The 18,090-nt window shown below is 46.8% G+C and overlaps 1 protein-coding gene across 1 annotated transcript in view; it reads left to right on the top strand.

Annotated features, from left to right (window-relative positions):
* DGCR2 (DiGeorge syndrome critical region gene 2) overlaps positions 1-18,090 on the top strand; it is a 65,063-nt gene that overhangs the window by 8,307 nt on the left and 38,666 nt on the right. Inside the window, 1 exon segment of the mRNA XM_028527576.2 lies at positions 13,140-13,262. Coding sequence (XP_028383377.1) covers positions 13,140-13,262 — 123 coding nt within the window.

The raw sequence follows: 18,090 nt of genomic DNA, 5'->3' as shown, positions 1-18,090 counted from the left end.
TAGTGTGAACTTCAGCTGTGTACAGTTCACTGAAGTTCACCAGTTAACATTGGCCTCACCGCACATTTGCACAGGCTCTCGGTGTGTATTTCCTAACGGCAAGGCCATTCTTACAAACGGCACAGTTGCCGCACTTAGGAAGTTAAGCGTCGATGCAGTGCTCTCAGCCACGTCCTCACGTTGCCAGCTGCTCGTTTACAGTGCGCGTTTTCCTCAGTCCAGGATCTGATCTGGGATCATGTGTTGTATTTAATTGTCATGTGCATTTAACCTTTTAACATCTGGAACAGCTCTCTAGCTTTTTTTGTCTTTCATACCATGGACATTTTAAAGAGAACAGGCCATTTTATAGAGTATTCCTCATTCTGGGTGATCAGATTGAGTTGGTGCATTTTTGGCAGGCATCGAATCCTCCTTTGTACATGCACTGCGAGACACAGCCTGTCATTTTGTCCCAGGAGTGGCCATACTAACCTTGGTCATGGTAAGGTGGCTTCGGCTGTATTTCTGTACTGGAAAGATGCCTCTCCCCCTTTGGGATTGGCAGGGACCCAATAGGAAGATAGATAGCCTCGCCCAGTGGTTCTATGCATCTGTTCATGATTTTTGCCTGAATCAGTTACCACTGTGATGATTGTTTTTTTTTTTTTAATGTTTATTCACAACTTTTTTTAAAAAAATTATTTATTTATTTTTAGAGAGGGAAGGGAGGGAGATAGAGAGAGAAACATCAATGTGCAGTTGCTGGGGGTTATGGCCTGCAACCCAGGCATGTACCCTGGCTGGGAATCGAACCTGGGACACTTTGGTTCCCAGCCCACGCTCAATCCACTGAGCTACGCCAGCCAGGGCCATGTGGTGATTGTTAAATGGTGATTTTTCTCTTACCATTCTTTTAGTAGTAGTCTACTATAAAAAAGAGCTTTCTCTTTTTATTTTTAGGGTCAATATGGATTCATGGATTTTTCTTTTTGTTCAATGTGTTATATAGTCTGTTATTATTCATTTTGATGATTATGTTATAACTGATTTGGAAGTGGAACCCCCTTCAGACTGGCTTCTGTGTCCTTCTGACATGTCCCCATCTATTCTAAACATTCCTTATCACCAGGCTCATCTTGTGTCTGTCCCGTCCCAGGCACCTTTCCGTGGGGCACTGGTTCCTTTCAGTGGGAGGTGGTATTTAGGAACTAAGGTTTTGGTGCTAGGCGTGTTTATGGCTGTTCGGATGTGGCTCCCGCCAGAGCTTTAAGTACAGCCAGGTCTGCGCACGCACCGTCTCTGTGCGCTTGCGTCTGTGCGCGTCCTCTGCTGTAGCTTCATACTGTTTTAGTTCCGACCCGGCACCACAGGGTCTTACTAGTGTTCCCCTTTTCGTATCTGTATCTCTCCTTTTCTACAGTGATAAAACTGGCTTCCATCAACATTAGTAGATTTACTCATTTGCTTACTCCTGCGGTGCACCCAGAACACTTTCAGGAGTTGTGCACCCATTACCACTACCAACGGTGAAGTGCCGGAGTAGAATTTTGGATTTTTTTTCCAGCTCTTTTTGAATTTAGACCAATGGTGTATACTCAAAGTACTGGGTCAAAAATCTGCTTGGATTAGTTCTCTCCTAGGTAGGTTCAAAACCATACTGATTTGAAACCACTTTTATTAAATAAATAACATTGAGAGAGGTATTTATTGTAGTCTCATTTTTAAACTTCTGTTACATTACAGTAATCTGTAAGGAAACATCTCATTTTGAATAGGTTGTAATATTTTCATGAGTGAATTAAAAACATTTTTTGGAGTAGATATTTATAGTTTAACTTGTCAGCTCTCATTAGTATATATTGCTATTTGCTTAAAATATTTTTTCCAAGCCCTGGCTGGCATAGCTCAGTGGATTGAGCACCGGCTGCGAACCAAAGCATCGCAGGTTCGATTCCCAGTCAGGACACATGCCTGGGTTGCAACGGCCCCCAGCAACTGCACATTGATGTTTCTCTTTTTCTCCCTCCCTTTCTTCTCTAAAAATAAATAAATAAAATCTTTTAAAAAATATTTTTTCCAGTTTCATTTTTGTGGTAGGAAGAGAATTATGTGTCAGTAAAAAGGAAGCCCAAGTAAAATTTGTAACAATTGTATTCTTTAGATTTGGGGTATTAATAAGTACTATTAATTAATTATTTTATTTTTGTTAAGTTTAATATCTTATTAAAATTTCTTGTTCTCTCACCCAAGGATATGTTTATTGATTTGAGAGAGAGAGGAAGGAGGGAGTGGAGAAAGGGAGAGAAACATCTATTCATTGCCTCCCATACATTCCCGACTGGGAATCAAACCCACAGCCTAGGTGTGTGTCCTGACCAGGAATTGAAACCTCAGCCTTTTGGTGTACAGGACGATTCTCGATGCTCCAGTCAGGGTGATAACTGTAGTATTTTCTGATGGATTATATTAGAAATTACTTTGTAACACAAGTCCTAGATTTAATCCTAGAACAGGAAAATGACATTAATGAAATAACTAGTAGAATTTGAATAGTCTGGAATTCAGTTTATAGAAATGTACTGATATTGATTTCCTAGTTGTGACAAATGTGCCGTAGTAGGGTTACTGGGGAGACCCAAGTTAGGAGGCTCTCCCTCCTTAGCTCCCAATAGAAGAATTCAAGCAAGAGACAGTATGCACAGTGGAAATGAGATAGTAAGTTTATTTTTGAAATACACTTGAGAATGAGGCTGCAAGCGGGCACCCAGCTAGTCCAAGTGCCCATGTATAGTGGAAATGAAGTCGTAAGTTTATTTATAAAATACACTTGAGCATGAAGCTACAGGCGGGCACCTGCTAGCCTGAGTGCTCTGTCTGTTGGGATTTTAGGGGTTTTATGCTTATGGCCACTTTTTGTGTTCCCCCTCTCCTCACCTTTCCAGGGTGGGATTAATACAGTTTCAGACTTTCTTTACCAGGCAGTGGAAACCATACATACAGAACTTCAAGGGCTCCCCTCCTCCTGTGCTATCATGGTGTTTCCTGTGATTTTTGGAACACCTGGCAGTCATGTCGGACCAGACTCAGGGCTGCTGAATTAATTAGTGATACATGTCTCCCTCCCCTCCCGCCTTGGTGTACTATTTATCAGCCTAGCAGTAGTATAAGATACTAACAGGGGAAACTGGCTAACAGGCATATGGGAACTTTTCTGGGAAGTTTAAACCTAAACTTATCCCAGAATCAAAAGTTTAGTTTAAAAGTTGTTTTTGTGATAATTGAATATATTAAAATGAATCATTTTTTATTTTTAAGAGTTCTGAGATATGGTTGTCCTAGTTTTGTCATTGATTGAGATTTTTGCAAATCACTCTCTTTTAAAAAAAGATTTTATTTATTCATTTATTATTTTTTTTAGAGGGGAAGGGAGGAAGAAAGAAAGGGAGAGAAACATTTATGTGTGAAAGAAACATTGATGGGTTGCCTCTTGCACGCCCCCAACCAGTGATCTGGCCCACAACCCAGACATGTGCCCTGACCAAGAATTGAACCAGCGATCCATGGCTTTGCAGAACTCCTGGCCAGCTGACCTACATGGGTCAGGGCCCTCCTGTGGTTTTAACTGCATTTCCCAGGGAGTGGTGGTAGCAAATACTTTTTCACGCCATGGTAACTTCATTTATCTTCTTTTGAGAAGCATCTCTTCAATGCATTTACCCACTTTTATGAGGTTGTTTGCCTTTTTATTATTTATATTTATTATTGAATTGTAGAAATTCTTTGTATATTCCAGTTAAAAGTTCTTAGATATGTTGCAGATATTTTCAATGACCTACCCATTAATTTGCTTAACTGTACTTTTAAAATGTTTTATTACTTTAAATTTTTTTAACTTTTTAATTGAATTTATTGGTATGACATCAGTTATCTGCATTATTTTTTAATTTAGTACACTAACATTCACTCTCCGGTATATCATTTTTGAGCTTTGACAAGTGTGTAGAGTTATGTAATCAACCCCACAGGTAAGATACAGAACACAGGTCCGTTGCCAGTTCCCTCTTGCTGCCACTTTGTGGCCACTGCCACCCCACCTTGAGGTTCCCACCTGACAGCCACTGAGCTTTGGATGAAGTCCAGTTTATAACAATTTTTCTTTTATAGATCTTGGTGATGTATGTAAGCACTCTGTCTAACCCAATGTCTTTTGCTAGAAGTTTTATGGTCTTAGGTTTTATATTTAAGTCTTTGATGTGTTTTGAGCTAATTTTTATATCTGATATGAGGTGTGGATTGAGGTTCATTTTGGATAAGTGGGCATCATTTGATGAGAGGATGTCAGGTTGTCCCACCACCACTTGTTGAGAGGTTGCCTTTCTCTGCTGAGTGGTTTCTGCACCTCGTCAAAAAGCAGGTGGGCACGTCTGTGTTTACTCTCCGGGCTCTGTGTTCTCTTCTGCTGATCTGTGTGTCTGCAGTGAGCCCCTGGTCAGAGGTGGTTAATCTTGAAGAAATCCATTTTATCATTTTTTTTCTTTTATAGTCACGCTTTCTGTGTTCCTCTGTGAAATCTTTGCTTACCTCAATGTTGGGAAGATCAGCCTCCCTCCTGGACTCTGAGCTCCAGGAAACCTTGTGTTGGTTTTTTTTTTATTTGCTCTTTTCACTTGCCTGCAGCACAGTGCCTGACCCTCAGGAGGCGTGCAGCTGCATTTATTGAAGGAGGTAATGGCTGTGTCTTAAGGATTTAAATATAATAATAATGTATTTGATCCATTGCCTGGCACATGCAAAATGAACATTCGGGAATCTGCTTTTGCCGCAGCTGTGTTTCTCCTGAGACGCACTGGCCGCACTGTGCTGTAGCTGTCAGCAAAGGTGGTGTGGGTGTCCAGTGGACTGCCGGCAGCTGTTATGTCAGATGCGAGATAGCTGTCACTCCAGTTCCACCCTGCCCTCCTGCTCTGGTCTTAGGCCCAGGTGTGCGCCTCCGAACCCCCTCCTGCACATCAGCCTTCATAAGATATAGACACACTGCAGGTTGCTGTTACTTTTTTTGAAGTGTCATTCATTTCATAGAATTTTGGTGACCTCGCCTCTTCTTTCCAGTCACATTGTTTTCCTTGGGGCCTCTCCCTCCTCTTCAAGGATAAGTTAATTGACCAGGTCCTTCTTCCCCAAGCATCTGCCTAAGAGGAAATTAACTGGTAGGCAGGTCAGGGGTGATAAGCTAGTGTCCAGGTTGGGCAGTGTCTGAGGATAGAAGGTAGCAGCTGATGGTGGCTTTATCTCTTGGATGTAGAAAATGCGTGTTATTTATGAGAAATAAATACTGAAGTTCAGCCTTGTCACTTTGTTCAGGTGTGACGTTCTCTAGTGTCTGTCATGTGACTCTTTGGCTCATCGGAGAAAGTAGCTAACACTCCCCGTGAGCTGGTCACCTGCCTCGTCTCATGCACAGTGGTCCGATAAGCCTCCCCTCCCAGAGCGGACTGAGTGTGATTCTCTTTGTGCCCCCGGGTCTGTTTGGGAAGGGGTTTGGTGGTGATAGTGCCTGGGGAGCTACTGGCATTTAGAGAGGCATATCAAAGAACTTGTGGATGTATTTCAGACCTACACACAACAGGAGCCCTGGTCAGGTGGCTCAGTTGGTTGGAGCATCATCTCCTATACCAAAAGGTTGTGGGTTCGATTCCCAGTCAGAGCACATACCTAGGTTGCTGTTTGATCCCTGGTTGAGGCATGTGTGGGAAGCAGCCAGTTGATGTTTCTCTCTCACATCAATGTTTTTCTGTCTCTCTTTCTCTGAAATCTGTCTCTAAAATAAATACACATATCCTCAGGTGAGGATTTTAAAACACACAAAACTGTTTTTGTGCTCCTAGTGTACAGGTCCCCATTGGCAGGCAGGTGCTCCTGGTGCCCTGGGGCTTTGCATGGCTGGCCTCTGTGGAGGCACAGCAGTTCATAAGTCCTGTCTTCTGTCTTAACAAAGAGGAAATGGGTCCGAATCAGAAATTGGTACCCAGTCCTTTGAAGGAGGATGTGTTGGCCACACCCCTAATCAGAACGAAGGACATCCTGGTAAAGGTAGCATTGATTCACCCCAAATCCTGACTTGTCCTTAGCTGTGCTGGCTTTGGGGGTAGGGATCTGGGTGAGAGCACAGAGCCTGGTTTCTGGCCTCTGTTCTGCTGCTGCCAACTTGACACGGGATGTGTAGCAGGGGCTGGACTAGACGGGGGGTTCAGCAGATAGAGCAGTGTCAGGCCTTCCCTCACATTTTATTAGTAAATCTTCAGTCCTTTAGTTTTCTCTGAGCTACATGCGTCTTTACTCCCCCTTGAGCTCTGGGCCCTCGTGTGAAAGTCATGGGGCCGATTGGGCTCTGAGCTCCTTTCAGCTCGATGTTCATGTGCTGGCCACCTTCCTGCTGCAGCCCTGGTGCCTGCCAGAGCTGAGGGGTGCCCAGGCCTGCCGTTAACAGCAGCCATAACTGGGCTCTGCTTCTGAAACCCAGCGGCGGGCCATGCTGTGCAAAGCCCTGTTCTCTGGTCCCTGCCCCTGTCTTCCCTTTCCCCCTATGAGTCCCTCTGAGAGCATTTGCCTTTTCAGAGGTCCTCAAGAATTATTCCAAGGATGGAATACATGAAACTGTTCAGCAGCCAAGCACTGTTTTAGTGGATTTCTCCTTTGGGTCTTATGACCCCTCTCCCCACCCCCCTTCCCAACTCAAAAGTTAGGACAGCAGGGCAAGGATGATCACCCCCACGTTTCACTGATGAAGGAATGAAACCCAGCGAGGCTGAGTAGGTGTCATTGCTGATGTGGGGCTTCACTGTGGTCTGAGAGCTGGGACCTGTAGTTTTTCTTGGGACAGGCCATTGGGTCCTCTTTCAAGGCTGACACATTGTGCCAGGAAGTTGCAGGAGCAGGGAGGTTGCAAGCAGGCCTGCTGGGGCTGTAAAATGACAGTCACCATGAAAGGGCCAGAGGGACTACAGGGGGAGCTGCAGAAGCTGCTGAGCCAGGGCTCCTAAGAACCCACCCACGTGGAGGGAGGTGCTCCTTCACCTTGGGAAAGGGCAGATGGCATTCAGAGCACTATAGAGACGGTGAGAGATTGTAGCACAGTCTCACTTTGTTCTAGAATGACTGCCCGTGGATGGTTGCAAATGCCTGGCAGTGCTTTCCCTCACCCAGTTCGCCTTCCCAAGTCCATTCTGCGTCTGCTGCCAGTCAGTGTTCTGAGAGAATGGTCCTCCAGTGCCAGCAGCGTCCACCCCTGGGGCCATGGCGCATCCATGGAAGCCATCTGGTCCTGCAGTACCTTTAGGTCTTAAATCCTGCCTAGCCCCAGCCAAGCAGAGTGCTCCTTTCCTGCTTGGTGGCATTTGTCCAGGCCGGGCCCTTAGCCAGTAGGCCTTCCCTGTGTTCACTGGTGGTTCAGGGGCTGCCTATTCTGAGACCCAGTTTAAGCCCCTCATTCTCACCTTCTTACCTCAGGACACAGCTAACCCTTCTTCAGAAGCCTGCTTAGCAGGGATGCCCTCTGTTTGTATTTTTAGTGATTTCTGTTGTCATCAGTGGTCTCTGTCCCCTCTTGAAGGTGTCTAGAGAAGAGACCGCTGGCCCGAGTTCCATGGTGCTGGAGAGGACCCAGCGTCCTGCAGGAGCTCTTCTCCTAGAAGAGCTGTCGTGTCACTTGTACAGCAGGGCCCAGCCAGCACTTACTTTCAGATCTTTCCCTTCTGGTTCTAAGGGTTGTGTTGGTTAAATACCTCTGTCCCAGTACTGCCCTGTGCGGGGGGGGGGGGGGGGGGGGGGGGGCAGAATGAGAACCCGTGGGAACTTCCTGCCCTTCTGGGAAGCAGCTGTTAGCTCTTTCCAAGGAAGAATGCCACAACAACCTGACAGAGGCTATGCTGCCCCCTGCCCCCACCCCCCAAGCCCGCAAGCTGGGGCCTTCTGGTCCCAGGGTGGGCACTCCGGCACAGTGCAGGGGCTGTGTCTAAGGATCTCTGTCCACTAGTAGAGGCCATGGAGCGGGCTGTGGGCAGAGGGAAGAGATGAGATAGCATTCTCTTCTGTTTCTCAGCAGGAATTTTTTTCATTTCCTGAACAGTGTGACTGGACACGTGTGCTTCCGCTGTACTGTCTTCCTCTATTTCTTTGTGGGCAAATGTTAAGAAATCAATTCTGAAAACAGACAGCATACTAAATTTCACATAGTAATTTGAGACAGCTCAGTTTACATAATTCAAAAAGAGGCCAAGGCCTACTGACAAAGAACAAATAGAATCTAGAGAAAGACTGTATTGCAGAGACTTGTGAATTTCTATAGGGCATGAATCCTTTAATTCCCACACATTGCATAATTTAAAGCGGTAGTTCTTCAGGTGTGGCCAGGGGCCTGGGGAAGGGGGCTCTGTGAGGTCAAAGCTATTTCCTTAATAGCAGTTTTGACACTGAGGTGCCATTTGTCCCCCTCTCTTACTCTCTCATGGGTGCACGGTGGCATTTCCAGAGGCTGCGTGACATGTATTGACAGTTACATGGGATGTGTGCTTGGGATTCCTTTTCTCTCTCTCTCTCTCTCTTTTAAAATTGTGGTAAAATACACATAACATAAGTTTTGAGCACTTTGGACTGGGCTGGGTAGTCAGGTGGTTGGAGCGTTGTCCCAGTGCACCAAGGCTGTGTGTTTGGTCCCCTGTCAAGGCACAGACAGGAGCCAATCAGCAAACAGGTTGATAAGTGGGAAACCGATCGATGTTCCTCTCTCTCTCTCCCGGTCCCTTCCTCTCTCTCTAAGATCCATCACTGAGTACATAGAAAAAGAAACAAAAGTTACCACTTTCATCACTGTTAAGTGTCCACCTCAGTGGCGTCAGGCACATGGACGGTGTGGTGCAGCTGGCACCCAGCACTGGTTTCCAGACTGAAATTCCATCACCTCTGCCCCGCCCCTGGTGGCCTGTGTCTGCGAATTTGACTGCTCTAGGGAGGGACCTCATGTAAGTGGAGTCACATAGCATTTGTCCTTCTCCGTCTAGCTCATTTTCACCCAGCAGAACGTCCTGAAGTTTTATCCATTTTGTAGCATGTGTCAGTTTCCTTCTTTTTATGACCCAGTAATGTTGCATAGTACAGCGATGCCACATTTTGCTTATCCATTCATCCGTTGAACGCTTGGGTTGTTTCCACCCCTGGGCTGGTGTGAGTAATGCTGCCGTGGACATCAGCGCATGGGTGTGTGTGTGAGTCCCTGCTTTCAGCTCTCTCAAGCATGTACCTATGAGTGGATTGCTGAAACATAGTGACTCTGTATTTAACCTGTTGAGCACGAGCTTGGGAATCTTGTGTTTAAAAACATTTCTCAGTTTCGACTTTTAACACAGTAAATGTCCGTGTGTTTAACCCACATAAACTAAAGATCTTCTGGGTCCTCAGAAATTTTAAGTGTGTAAAGAGGTACTGGGAGCAGAAGACTTGAGGAGAGCTAATGTGATAAAGGTTCTTGTTTGGTGCTGTGGCCTTGCGCTTACATGGTGGGGGTATGGGTTATTTCAAACAGTGGCAACAGTCCGTGGGCTACAAGAGTCCGCTTCGCTCTCCCGTTTTACACCCAGGGGGCAGCCATTGCAACAGAAGGCCTGGGACAGGGGCTTTGGCAAAGCCAGTAGTGGGAAGAGGAGGTGACTGTTTTGAGCAACTTTGAGGCAGAAATTTTTCTGGATGCTTTACAAAGGGCCTCAAGAGGATACTAAGGAAGAAAGTAAAGGAATGTAGATTTACAGCTAGAGTGATGCCGATTAGAGCCATCAGAACCCCGGGCTGATGTGCTGAGCAGTTGACTGTGCATCAGTCTCCCCCACACAGTGGGAGTCCCGGGTTTACCCTACTTCGTTTACTACTCGGACCCAGCCGCCTGGGGAGTTGCCTGGCACAGAGTAGGAGCTCAGTGAATATTTTTTGAATGTGTGATTCACATGTATTAACCAGTGACTCACACACTGGATTGATTTCAGAACAGCGCCTACACTACAGGTGACTCAGGAAGGGAGAGAACCTTCCCCAGGATATCAGAGGATTGTTGTTACTGTTTTTAACATTTATACTTTTTAAGGTTCTATTTATTTACTTTTAGAGGGGAAGGAGGAGAGAGAGGGAGAGAAACATCAATGCGTGAGTGGTACATCCATCTGCTGCCTCTCGCACACCCCCACCTGGGGACCTGGACAGCAATGCAGGGCATGTGCCCTGACTGGGAAGTGGACCAGCGACCTTTTGGTTCACAGGCCAGAGTTCAGTCCACTGAGTCACACCAGCCAGGGCCAGAGGCTTGTTGATACTTTGTTGTGGACGTTAAGAGTAGAGGGAGACCTTTGAGCAGCCGTCAGACGTTTAGTGCCTGCCTTTGCTGCGTGTTGGTTACGGGGTTGAGGTTAATGTGTTATCTCTGCAGTTAAACTCTAGAACACGGGCTGGCAAACCACTGCCTGCAGCCGACCCTTATTTTTGTTCCATTTTGTTTTGCTTTTACCTGTTGCTGTATTAGCAGTGGTTGGTTTATCTTTATAGTTGAGTGATATTCCTTTGTATAACTGTACTGCACTTTGTTTATCCCCACTTACTTGTTTTGGACATTTGGATTGTTTCTGGCTTTTCGCTATCACAAATAAAATTGCTATGGACGTGTACTTTCATTATGCTTGCATAAATAACTAGGAGTGGAGTGACTGGGTCATATGGTAGGTATATAGTCAACCTTTTAGAAATGGTTGATTGTTTTCCAAGTAGCTGTAATACTTTGCATTCACATTAACAATGTAAGAGAGTTCCAGTTGCTTCACATACTTGTCCACTCTTGGTATTATCCTTTTCTTGTTTAACCACTAATAAGTATGTAATGGTATTTCATTATGGTTTTATTTCGTTTCCTTATGTGCTTATTTGCCATCTGTATAACTTCTTTGGTTAAGTGTTTATTAAAATCTTTTGCCCACTTTAAAAATTGGGTGGGTTGTTTTCTTATTGAAATATGAGAGTTCTTAGTATATTCTGGATATGAGTACTTTATCAGATATTTGATTTACAAATGTTTTCTTCCAGTATGTGACTGGTCTTTTTTTTTTTAAGGTTTTATTTATTTATTTTTAGAGAGAGGGGAAGGGAGGGAGAAAAGAGGGAGAGGAACATCAGTGTGTGGTTGCCTCTCACAAGACCCCACTTCAGGAACCTGGCGCACAACCCAGGCCTGTGCCCTGACTGGAGATCAAACTGGGGGCACTTTGGTTTGCAGGCTGGTGCTCAACCCACTGAGCCACCCCAGCCAGGGCTGATTTCATCAGGCCTTGCTTTTAATCTTTGTTAGGACTGATCAGTATTTAGTCTGGAGTTCATTTTTCCCCACTAATGACACAAAACTCTTCTGAGTAGTTGACTCAATGTCCCACAAGTTAGGAGTTTTTTCCTGACTGGCTGCAGAATAGGGATTGTTTGTGGTCCTGCTGAATTTTGGTTACTCTTACCCTTGGGTGGTAATTGCGCAGCCTGGGGTAGTTTCCTCCCGCCACACACTGATCAACACCATGCCTACTGCCCCGGGGTCCTTCTGTGCATCTCCGAAGTCTTGTCTGTTCTCTCTTTCCCTTCCTGTGATCCCACAGTGCTGCGCTGTGAGTGCTGCCTGCCTTAGTTTCCCCTAGCTGTTAGCTGCTTCCACTCGTCTCCGAGAGTCTTCCAGGTTCCCCTGGAGTCCCTCCCCCTGCTCTGTCGCCTGGAAATATTCTTCGGGCAGTAAGGCTCACTTGCGTGTTTCCTGAGTCTCAGGGAATTTCACTGCTCTTCCTTGCCTGAGGACCAGTGCCTGGAGGACTGGCGTTTTATGTATTTCATTGTTGCAGATGGGCAGTTAAGTTTATTCCTTTAACTCCACCCATTCTTCCTGTGTCATCACACTGGTGTGCAGGACTTTGCCCCTCGCACCTCAGTTTTTTCCGTGGGTTCCAAGGTTTGCCCATTTATCAGCTGCCACCTCAGTTCTGGAGTCTGCCAACTTTTTCTTGAAGGACCAGAGAGTAAATGTTTTCAGCATTGCAGGTCATACAGCCTCTGGTGTAGCCACTCACCTCTGCTGTTGTAGCTCAAAAGCAGACATAGACTATACATGTTTGTGGCTGTGTTCCAAGAAAACTTTATTAAAAATAAAAAACAGTGGGCAGGGCAAGAGTTGGCTCTTGGCCTGTAATTTACTGACCCCTGCCTCAGTTCATGACCTTTCTTGGCTATTTAATATTTTTGTCTGGTCCCCTATTTTAATTGCTTCCAGAAACTATTGCCAGTGATGTCTGCTTAAAATATAGATCTTATTACATTACTTGTCGGCTCTCTACAGCATAACAAATAAAGGTCAGAATTATCCTGCTCCCAAAGCCTCCGCAGTCTGATCCTCCTTACATTTCCAACCTCATCACCAGTGACTGCACATCCATCAATCCATACAGTGTAACTGGCGTGTTCTGCTGCCCTGTGGTATTTCCTTAAGTCCGGCCGTCTCTGGGTTGCTCTTCCCTTCCTGCTGTGTCATATGTGCCTCTGAAACTGTCCGCCTGCCTGGGGAACCCTGTTCACACCCCACCATCTTTAAGAAGCAGCCTAGTCTCACAGGTGGAGGCAGTCTCCATCACATTGTTTGAGCGTCCCTGTGGTGGTGACCTGCTTTTGCGCTTTGTTAGAAACCCAAGTATGTGTGTTTGTCCGTGTATGTGTGTGGAGTGTATGTGTATCTACTCTGTCGACCCAGAATCCCTCAGGAGAGAGAGGTGTGCCCTCTTGTTTCTGTCTCCCTGCAGTGCAGCACAGACTGACAACGGAGCAGAAATGTGGCAGTGTGTGTGTTGGAGTTTGAGCACGAAGGGCAAGGTCTTGGGGGAATGTGATGCTCTGGGGACCTGTGGCATTTAGGGCACAGCTCTTGGCTCATCCTTGGGGCATGCGTGCCTGAAGAGGCGGGCTGTCGGCAGGCTGCTTGGTATCCAGCTCACACTCATGGGATCCGGGCAGCGGCAGGACCGAGCTGTGGCAGCTGGCCACTCCAGGTCTCCACTGCTACTGCCGCTTCCTCAATGGCCTCTTGCCCTTTGGTTTCACAGAGCTGTGGTGCAACCCTGGGCAGTTTGCCTGTCGCAGCGGCACCATCCAGTGCATCCCCCTCCCCTGGCAGTGTGACGGCTGGGTGACTTGTGAGGATGAGAGCGACGAAGCCGACTGTCCAGGTGAGTGTGTCGGGTAGGCAGAAGCACGTGGCCCCTTCGTCCCATTGGGAGATGGTGTCATCCAGCACCCCACGCTATATCCATGCACTGGAAGGTTATTTTGAGTACCTCATCCTCTCTCTTTCTCTGTATTTTTAAAAAAGGTGCCCAACACAGGTAGATCTCAGGACTTGTGAGATGGCAGGGTCAGGGCTGTGGTGAAGAACGAGGGGCACCCGTGATGCCATGTTTCGAGAGGTGACACTGGCCCTGAGAGCAGCACCCTGAAGTGTGGTGGCCTCTTGCTTCCCTCTTGCCCGACTTTGGATGTGGGTGCCTTTGAGACATGGCTGGAACCCTGATGAGGGTCGTTTAGACCTTGGCTCTCCCTCCATCCTGCTCACTCAGTCACTAGTCACCTTGCACTGGGGGTTCTCTCCTGATGATGCACGTTTTGTAAAGACGGGGAATGCCATAGATGTCTGAGTCGGTGTTCCAGCTGGTTTCTGGTCCAGTGCCCTCAAAGAGGCTAACACACCCATGAGTAATGGCGTGCACTGCATCCCTGGCTCTCGGCTTGGGTTGTAGTGTCTCGAGTGCACTCCGGCATGTGTGTGAGACAGGCGCACTTGTGCATTCTAATGTGTTTAAGACCCAGGTGGTTCTGATAAAGGCCCTAAGAGGAAGGTGCGTCTTACTCCAGTGTGAGAATCTCAAACCTGTACTCTTCGGCCTTGCATTCAGATTTCTTCTCAATCTGGCCTTGTCTTTTTGCCAAAACAGTTTGTTGCTGTTTTCCCCTCAATGACTCAGCTAGGCTGTTTCCTGTGCTCACCCCATGAATAATTTCCTAGCCACATGCTTTGTTTATGCCTTCCTCCTTTCTCCTTCCTCGGAATCCCCTTTTCTGTTTCTGCATGGACAGACCCGGCTCACCCTTCGAGGCTTGACTGGGTGGTTCCACAACAAGCAGGCGTCTCTAGGCCCGCTGGCTGTAGGGCAGCCTCTGCCAGCACCTGCCCTGTCTCTCCGACAGCCCGTAGAGCTGCTGGTAATTCTTACCGTCACTTGTGCCCATGCTTGGTCTCCCTTTCCAGACTGAGCCTCCCTCAGGGCAGGAGACCAGTCCTCTTCCTCAGGGGGACCTGGCCTAGGACAGGCTTCTTTGCAGCGTTCAGCCAGTGAAAGGAGTGCTGTAGTTCCTGTAGGCCAGGTGCTGAAGAAAGCTGACAAACTCCAGCCAGGGGATCAGGAGGCCTGTCCAGTGGAATTTCACAGCTGAGCTTGGGATAATGCATTGGGGGGTGGGGGGGTCCCAAAATAAGAAATAGAGGTGATCTCTTCGGACTGTATTTGCCTGTGAAGAGGACCCCTATGAAAGGACCCCTTTTAATCATCATCCCTGTGCCTGTTCTTCCTTCGCCGGATGTGCATGTCTGTAGTGGAGGTGTCTGCCTTTCCAAATGAGAGTCAGGATGACGGTGGCTGGGTTAGGAGCTTCCGGGATAGTCCTGTGTCTGGGAATCTACCTGGCTATTCCTTGGGTCACCGCCGAGAGCATGACCTTCCCAGTACTTGAGACGTGAGTACTAGGTGTTGGGTAGCCTGGCGAGGAACCGGTGATGGTGCCTGGGAGCGCCACCTGTGCTGACTTGCGGGATGAAACTTCTTATCTAGCCTCCTGCAGAATTTTCTGAACAAAGAATCACATGGTTCCTGGCTTGCTTTAAAATGGAAGCATGGCTTACCTGCTGTTTTCAGAGCGTCTTTGGCTTAGCTTTTAAGGTTGTGTGTGGTAACTGCCCTGCTATAGATACTGAAGACAATGGTGAGCGCCCTCCTGGTTCAACCTGCTCATCTCTCTATGCACTGTGGACTTGCTGAAGGCAGGGGCCCATTCGATTTCTCCTGTGGTCATGTGGTTGGTACAGAGGGTTACAGGTCACTTAATTTAAGTGTTGACTTGAAGTTAGGTAGGTTCCTGTGTCTTCTCCCCAAACAGAAAAATAAAGTCTGACCTATAGGAGCCCAGAGTTGTGAGTAGATGGCGTGTTTTAGGCACCGACCATTGAGGGTGTGATGACAATGATGGTGTGCGCAAACTCACTGAGGCCGAGGAGGGTCTGCTGTACCGGAGGAGGGGGGAGGACACCCGGAGGAGGGGTGGGGAGGCTGAGGGCCTGCGGAATGTCCCGCTACTCCGGCTTTCCCCTCGACTCAGGGGACTGTGCCTGGCTTGTGTAGTGCCCCACCGAGATCCAGGTGGGGTGGCAGGATGATTTCCGATTGTTTCAGGGTTGGGATTTTGAGGAATTTATCAAAGTATACAAAGAATAATATTTGTTTCTCACTTCCCTGAGTTAATAACTGCTGAAATTTTGTCATAGTTGTCAAATTTTGTCTTTGTAGTTTATTTTAAAAGAAATTAATTTTTAAAGCATCATAGATATGCCCTGGCCAGTGTGGCTCAGTTGATTGGGCACCATTCCGCAGGGAGAGGGGTCCCCAATTTGATTCCTGGTCAGGGCACATGCCCAGGTAGCAGCTTCCGTGCCAGGACAAAGTGTGTGCAAGGGGTGGCCGATCAGTATTTCTCTCTCTCACCGATGCTTCTCTCCCTCTCTTGCTCCCTCCTTTTCTCTCCCTCTAAAAATAACTAAATAAAATCTTTTTTTTTAAAAAAAAACACATAGATATAGGTTAAGTAGTCATTAACCTATATGGGGGGGGGTTGGACAGGAAGTTAGTTAATAATCACTTTCACTGTGGCCTTCCTGTCTGTAGGGCGAGTTTAAGTAAACCTGTAGGAAGCCCCAGCCATGGTTGGTCAGTTTGCTTTTGAACATGTACTTCAGGACTTCTGGAGTGAACATGAGATTATCTCATTGCCCTGCTAAAATTATAATAAAAAGAAACCACACGGTTAAAGAGAATGGGAAAAGATGGAACAGTAGATCAGTAATTTCAGCGTGGTTTTGAAGATAGAAAATGGGTGGTATGCTAGATACAGTCTGGGCATTCAGCACATTCCCTGCCTTTCGGGCTGGAAGGCTGGAGGTGTAACACTCAGACCCCCTGCCAGTAGGCTGCTGGATACCATTTAGCCCACGAGATCATCCCCATGAAATTTGGAAGGTAGAAGAGAGATAGAAGAACCCTTCCCCTGGCAGTGGAGTGGATGGCATGGGCTCAGACCATGGTGAGTGAGCGCAGCGGCTCCCACACCCCCCACTGGCCGGCCATCTCAGGGCCGCTGCGGTCTGGCAGCGGCTCTCTGCGGCCCCCTCACCTGTGGACAGAAACAGCAGCTTCCTGATTGTCCCACTGCAGCTGCAGAGGTTAAACAGGCAGAGGTGGCCCACTTCACTTCTCTGCTTTCACTAAAAGCTAGTGCTAGTCCTTTGTGTTTGAAATAGCCAGCATGGTTTCTGTTCTAACTGAACCATCTCTGATATAAATGGGAACTAACAGAGGTTGTGTAAAATTTTTAATGGAGAAAAATTCACAGCTTTAGTAAGAGTCATTAAAGAAGACTTGAATAAACAGAGACAGGATGTTCTTGCTTAGGAAGACTCAGTGTGGTAGCTGTCTGTTCCTACATTGATCTGTGGGCTTAGTGCATCCCCATAGGGTTTGGGGAAATGTGACAAGTCAGTTCAAAAATGTTTGGAAGAATTATGTCCTCACGTTGTTAGCGCACTTGGAAGAAGAGTGAGGAGCGAGCACTTGCCTTAACGGTTTCAAGGCTTACTTGCAGTTGGATCAGGGTAGCACGAATTGGCCAGTGGGACAGAAGAGCTGCCAGAAACAGACCCGAGAAACTTGATGTGCGCGGCAGAGATGGAATTACATGTCACTGGGCGAAGGTCAGACTGCGCAGTGTGGAGTGCTGTGACAGTCGGGAGGGAGGAAATGAGGTTCCTAATGTACAACGTACCGAAAGTCAGTTTCAGGTTAATTAGGAAAAACTTCTAGAAGATAATATAGAAGCATCCCTAAGATCTTCCCTTTATCAAAAAGTAGCAATAAAGAATGTGAATACACAAGCCACGGAGTGGGAAGATGTTTACAACATTTATAGCCTATCCAGGACTATAATTCAGCACGTATAAATAACTCCTGCAAGTAGACAGGAGACAGGCATGTCACAGAAGAATTGGCAGGAGTGGTGATTAAACATGGAAAGATACTCAACCTCATTAGTATTCTAAGACTAAGTGAGATGCACCACTTCATGGATACTTAGATTGGCAAAAATTACGATGTCTGACGAAACCAAGTGTTAGGAGAGGGTGTGGATGGCTTAGAAATCTCACCTGCTGCTGGTGAGGATAAATGGATACAAAAAAGGGCATGAACTTGCAAAGCATCACAGTCACATATTCTCTGATCCTGGGTTTCCACTTGGGGACACGAGAGAAATTCTTGCAGCACCGCTCATACAGATGTACATCTTGGAACAACCCAGTGTCCTCATTCACATGCTGGCGTATTGGGAACCCAAACAGCAAGGTAATATCAGGTTCTTGCAGCAACATGGATGCATCTTAAAAACAATATAAGTGACAAAGGAGGTTTGCCAAAAAGTACATATAGCATAAACATAAGCAAAACTCACCGTTATCTTATTTACAGATACATACATGTATGGTGAACTGAAAGGAAAAAAGGTAAAACACTGATAACACAAAATTTGCACTCCTGGTCCCTCCCTGGTGGGGAGACAGAGGAGTAAGACTGGAAGAGGCAAGCTTGTAGTCAGTCCTCAGCTGACGTCTGAGTTCTTAAGTCAGGTGGGGGTGGGCTTTCGCAACTGTTTTATTATTAGGCTTTATTTCTTCATGTATGT

This window comes from Phyllostomus discolor, chromosome 13 (assembly GCF_004126475.2).
Source record: "Phyllostomus discolor isolate MPI-MPIP mPhyDis1 chromosome 13, mPhyDis1.pri.v3, whole genome shotgun sequence".
Taxonomy (NCBI): Eukaryota; Metazoa; Chordata; class Mammalia; order Chiroptera; family Phyllostomidae; genus Phyllostomus; species Phyllostomus discolor.
The sequence above is the reverse complement of the archived record's forward strand: the minus strand, read 5'-3'. Positions and strand labels throughout refer to the sequence as shown.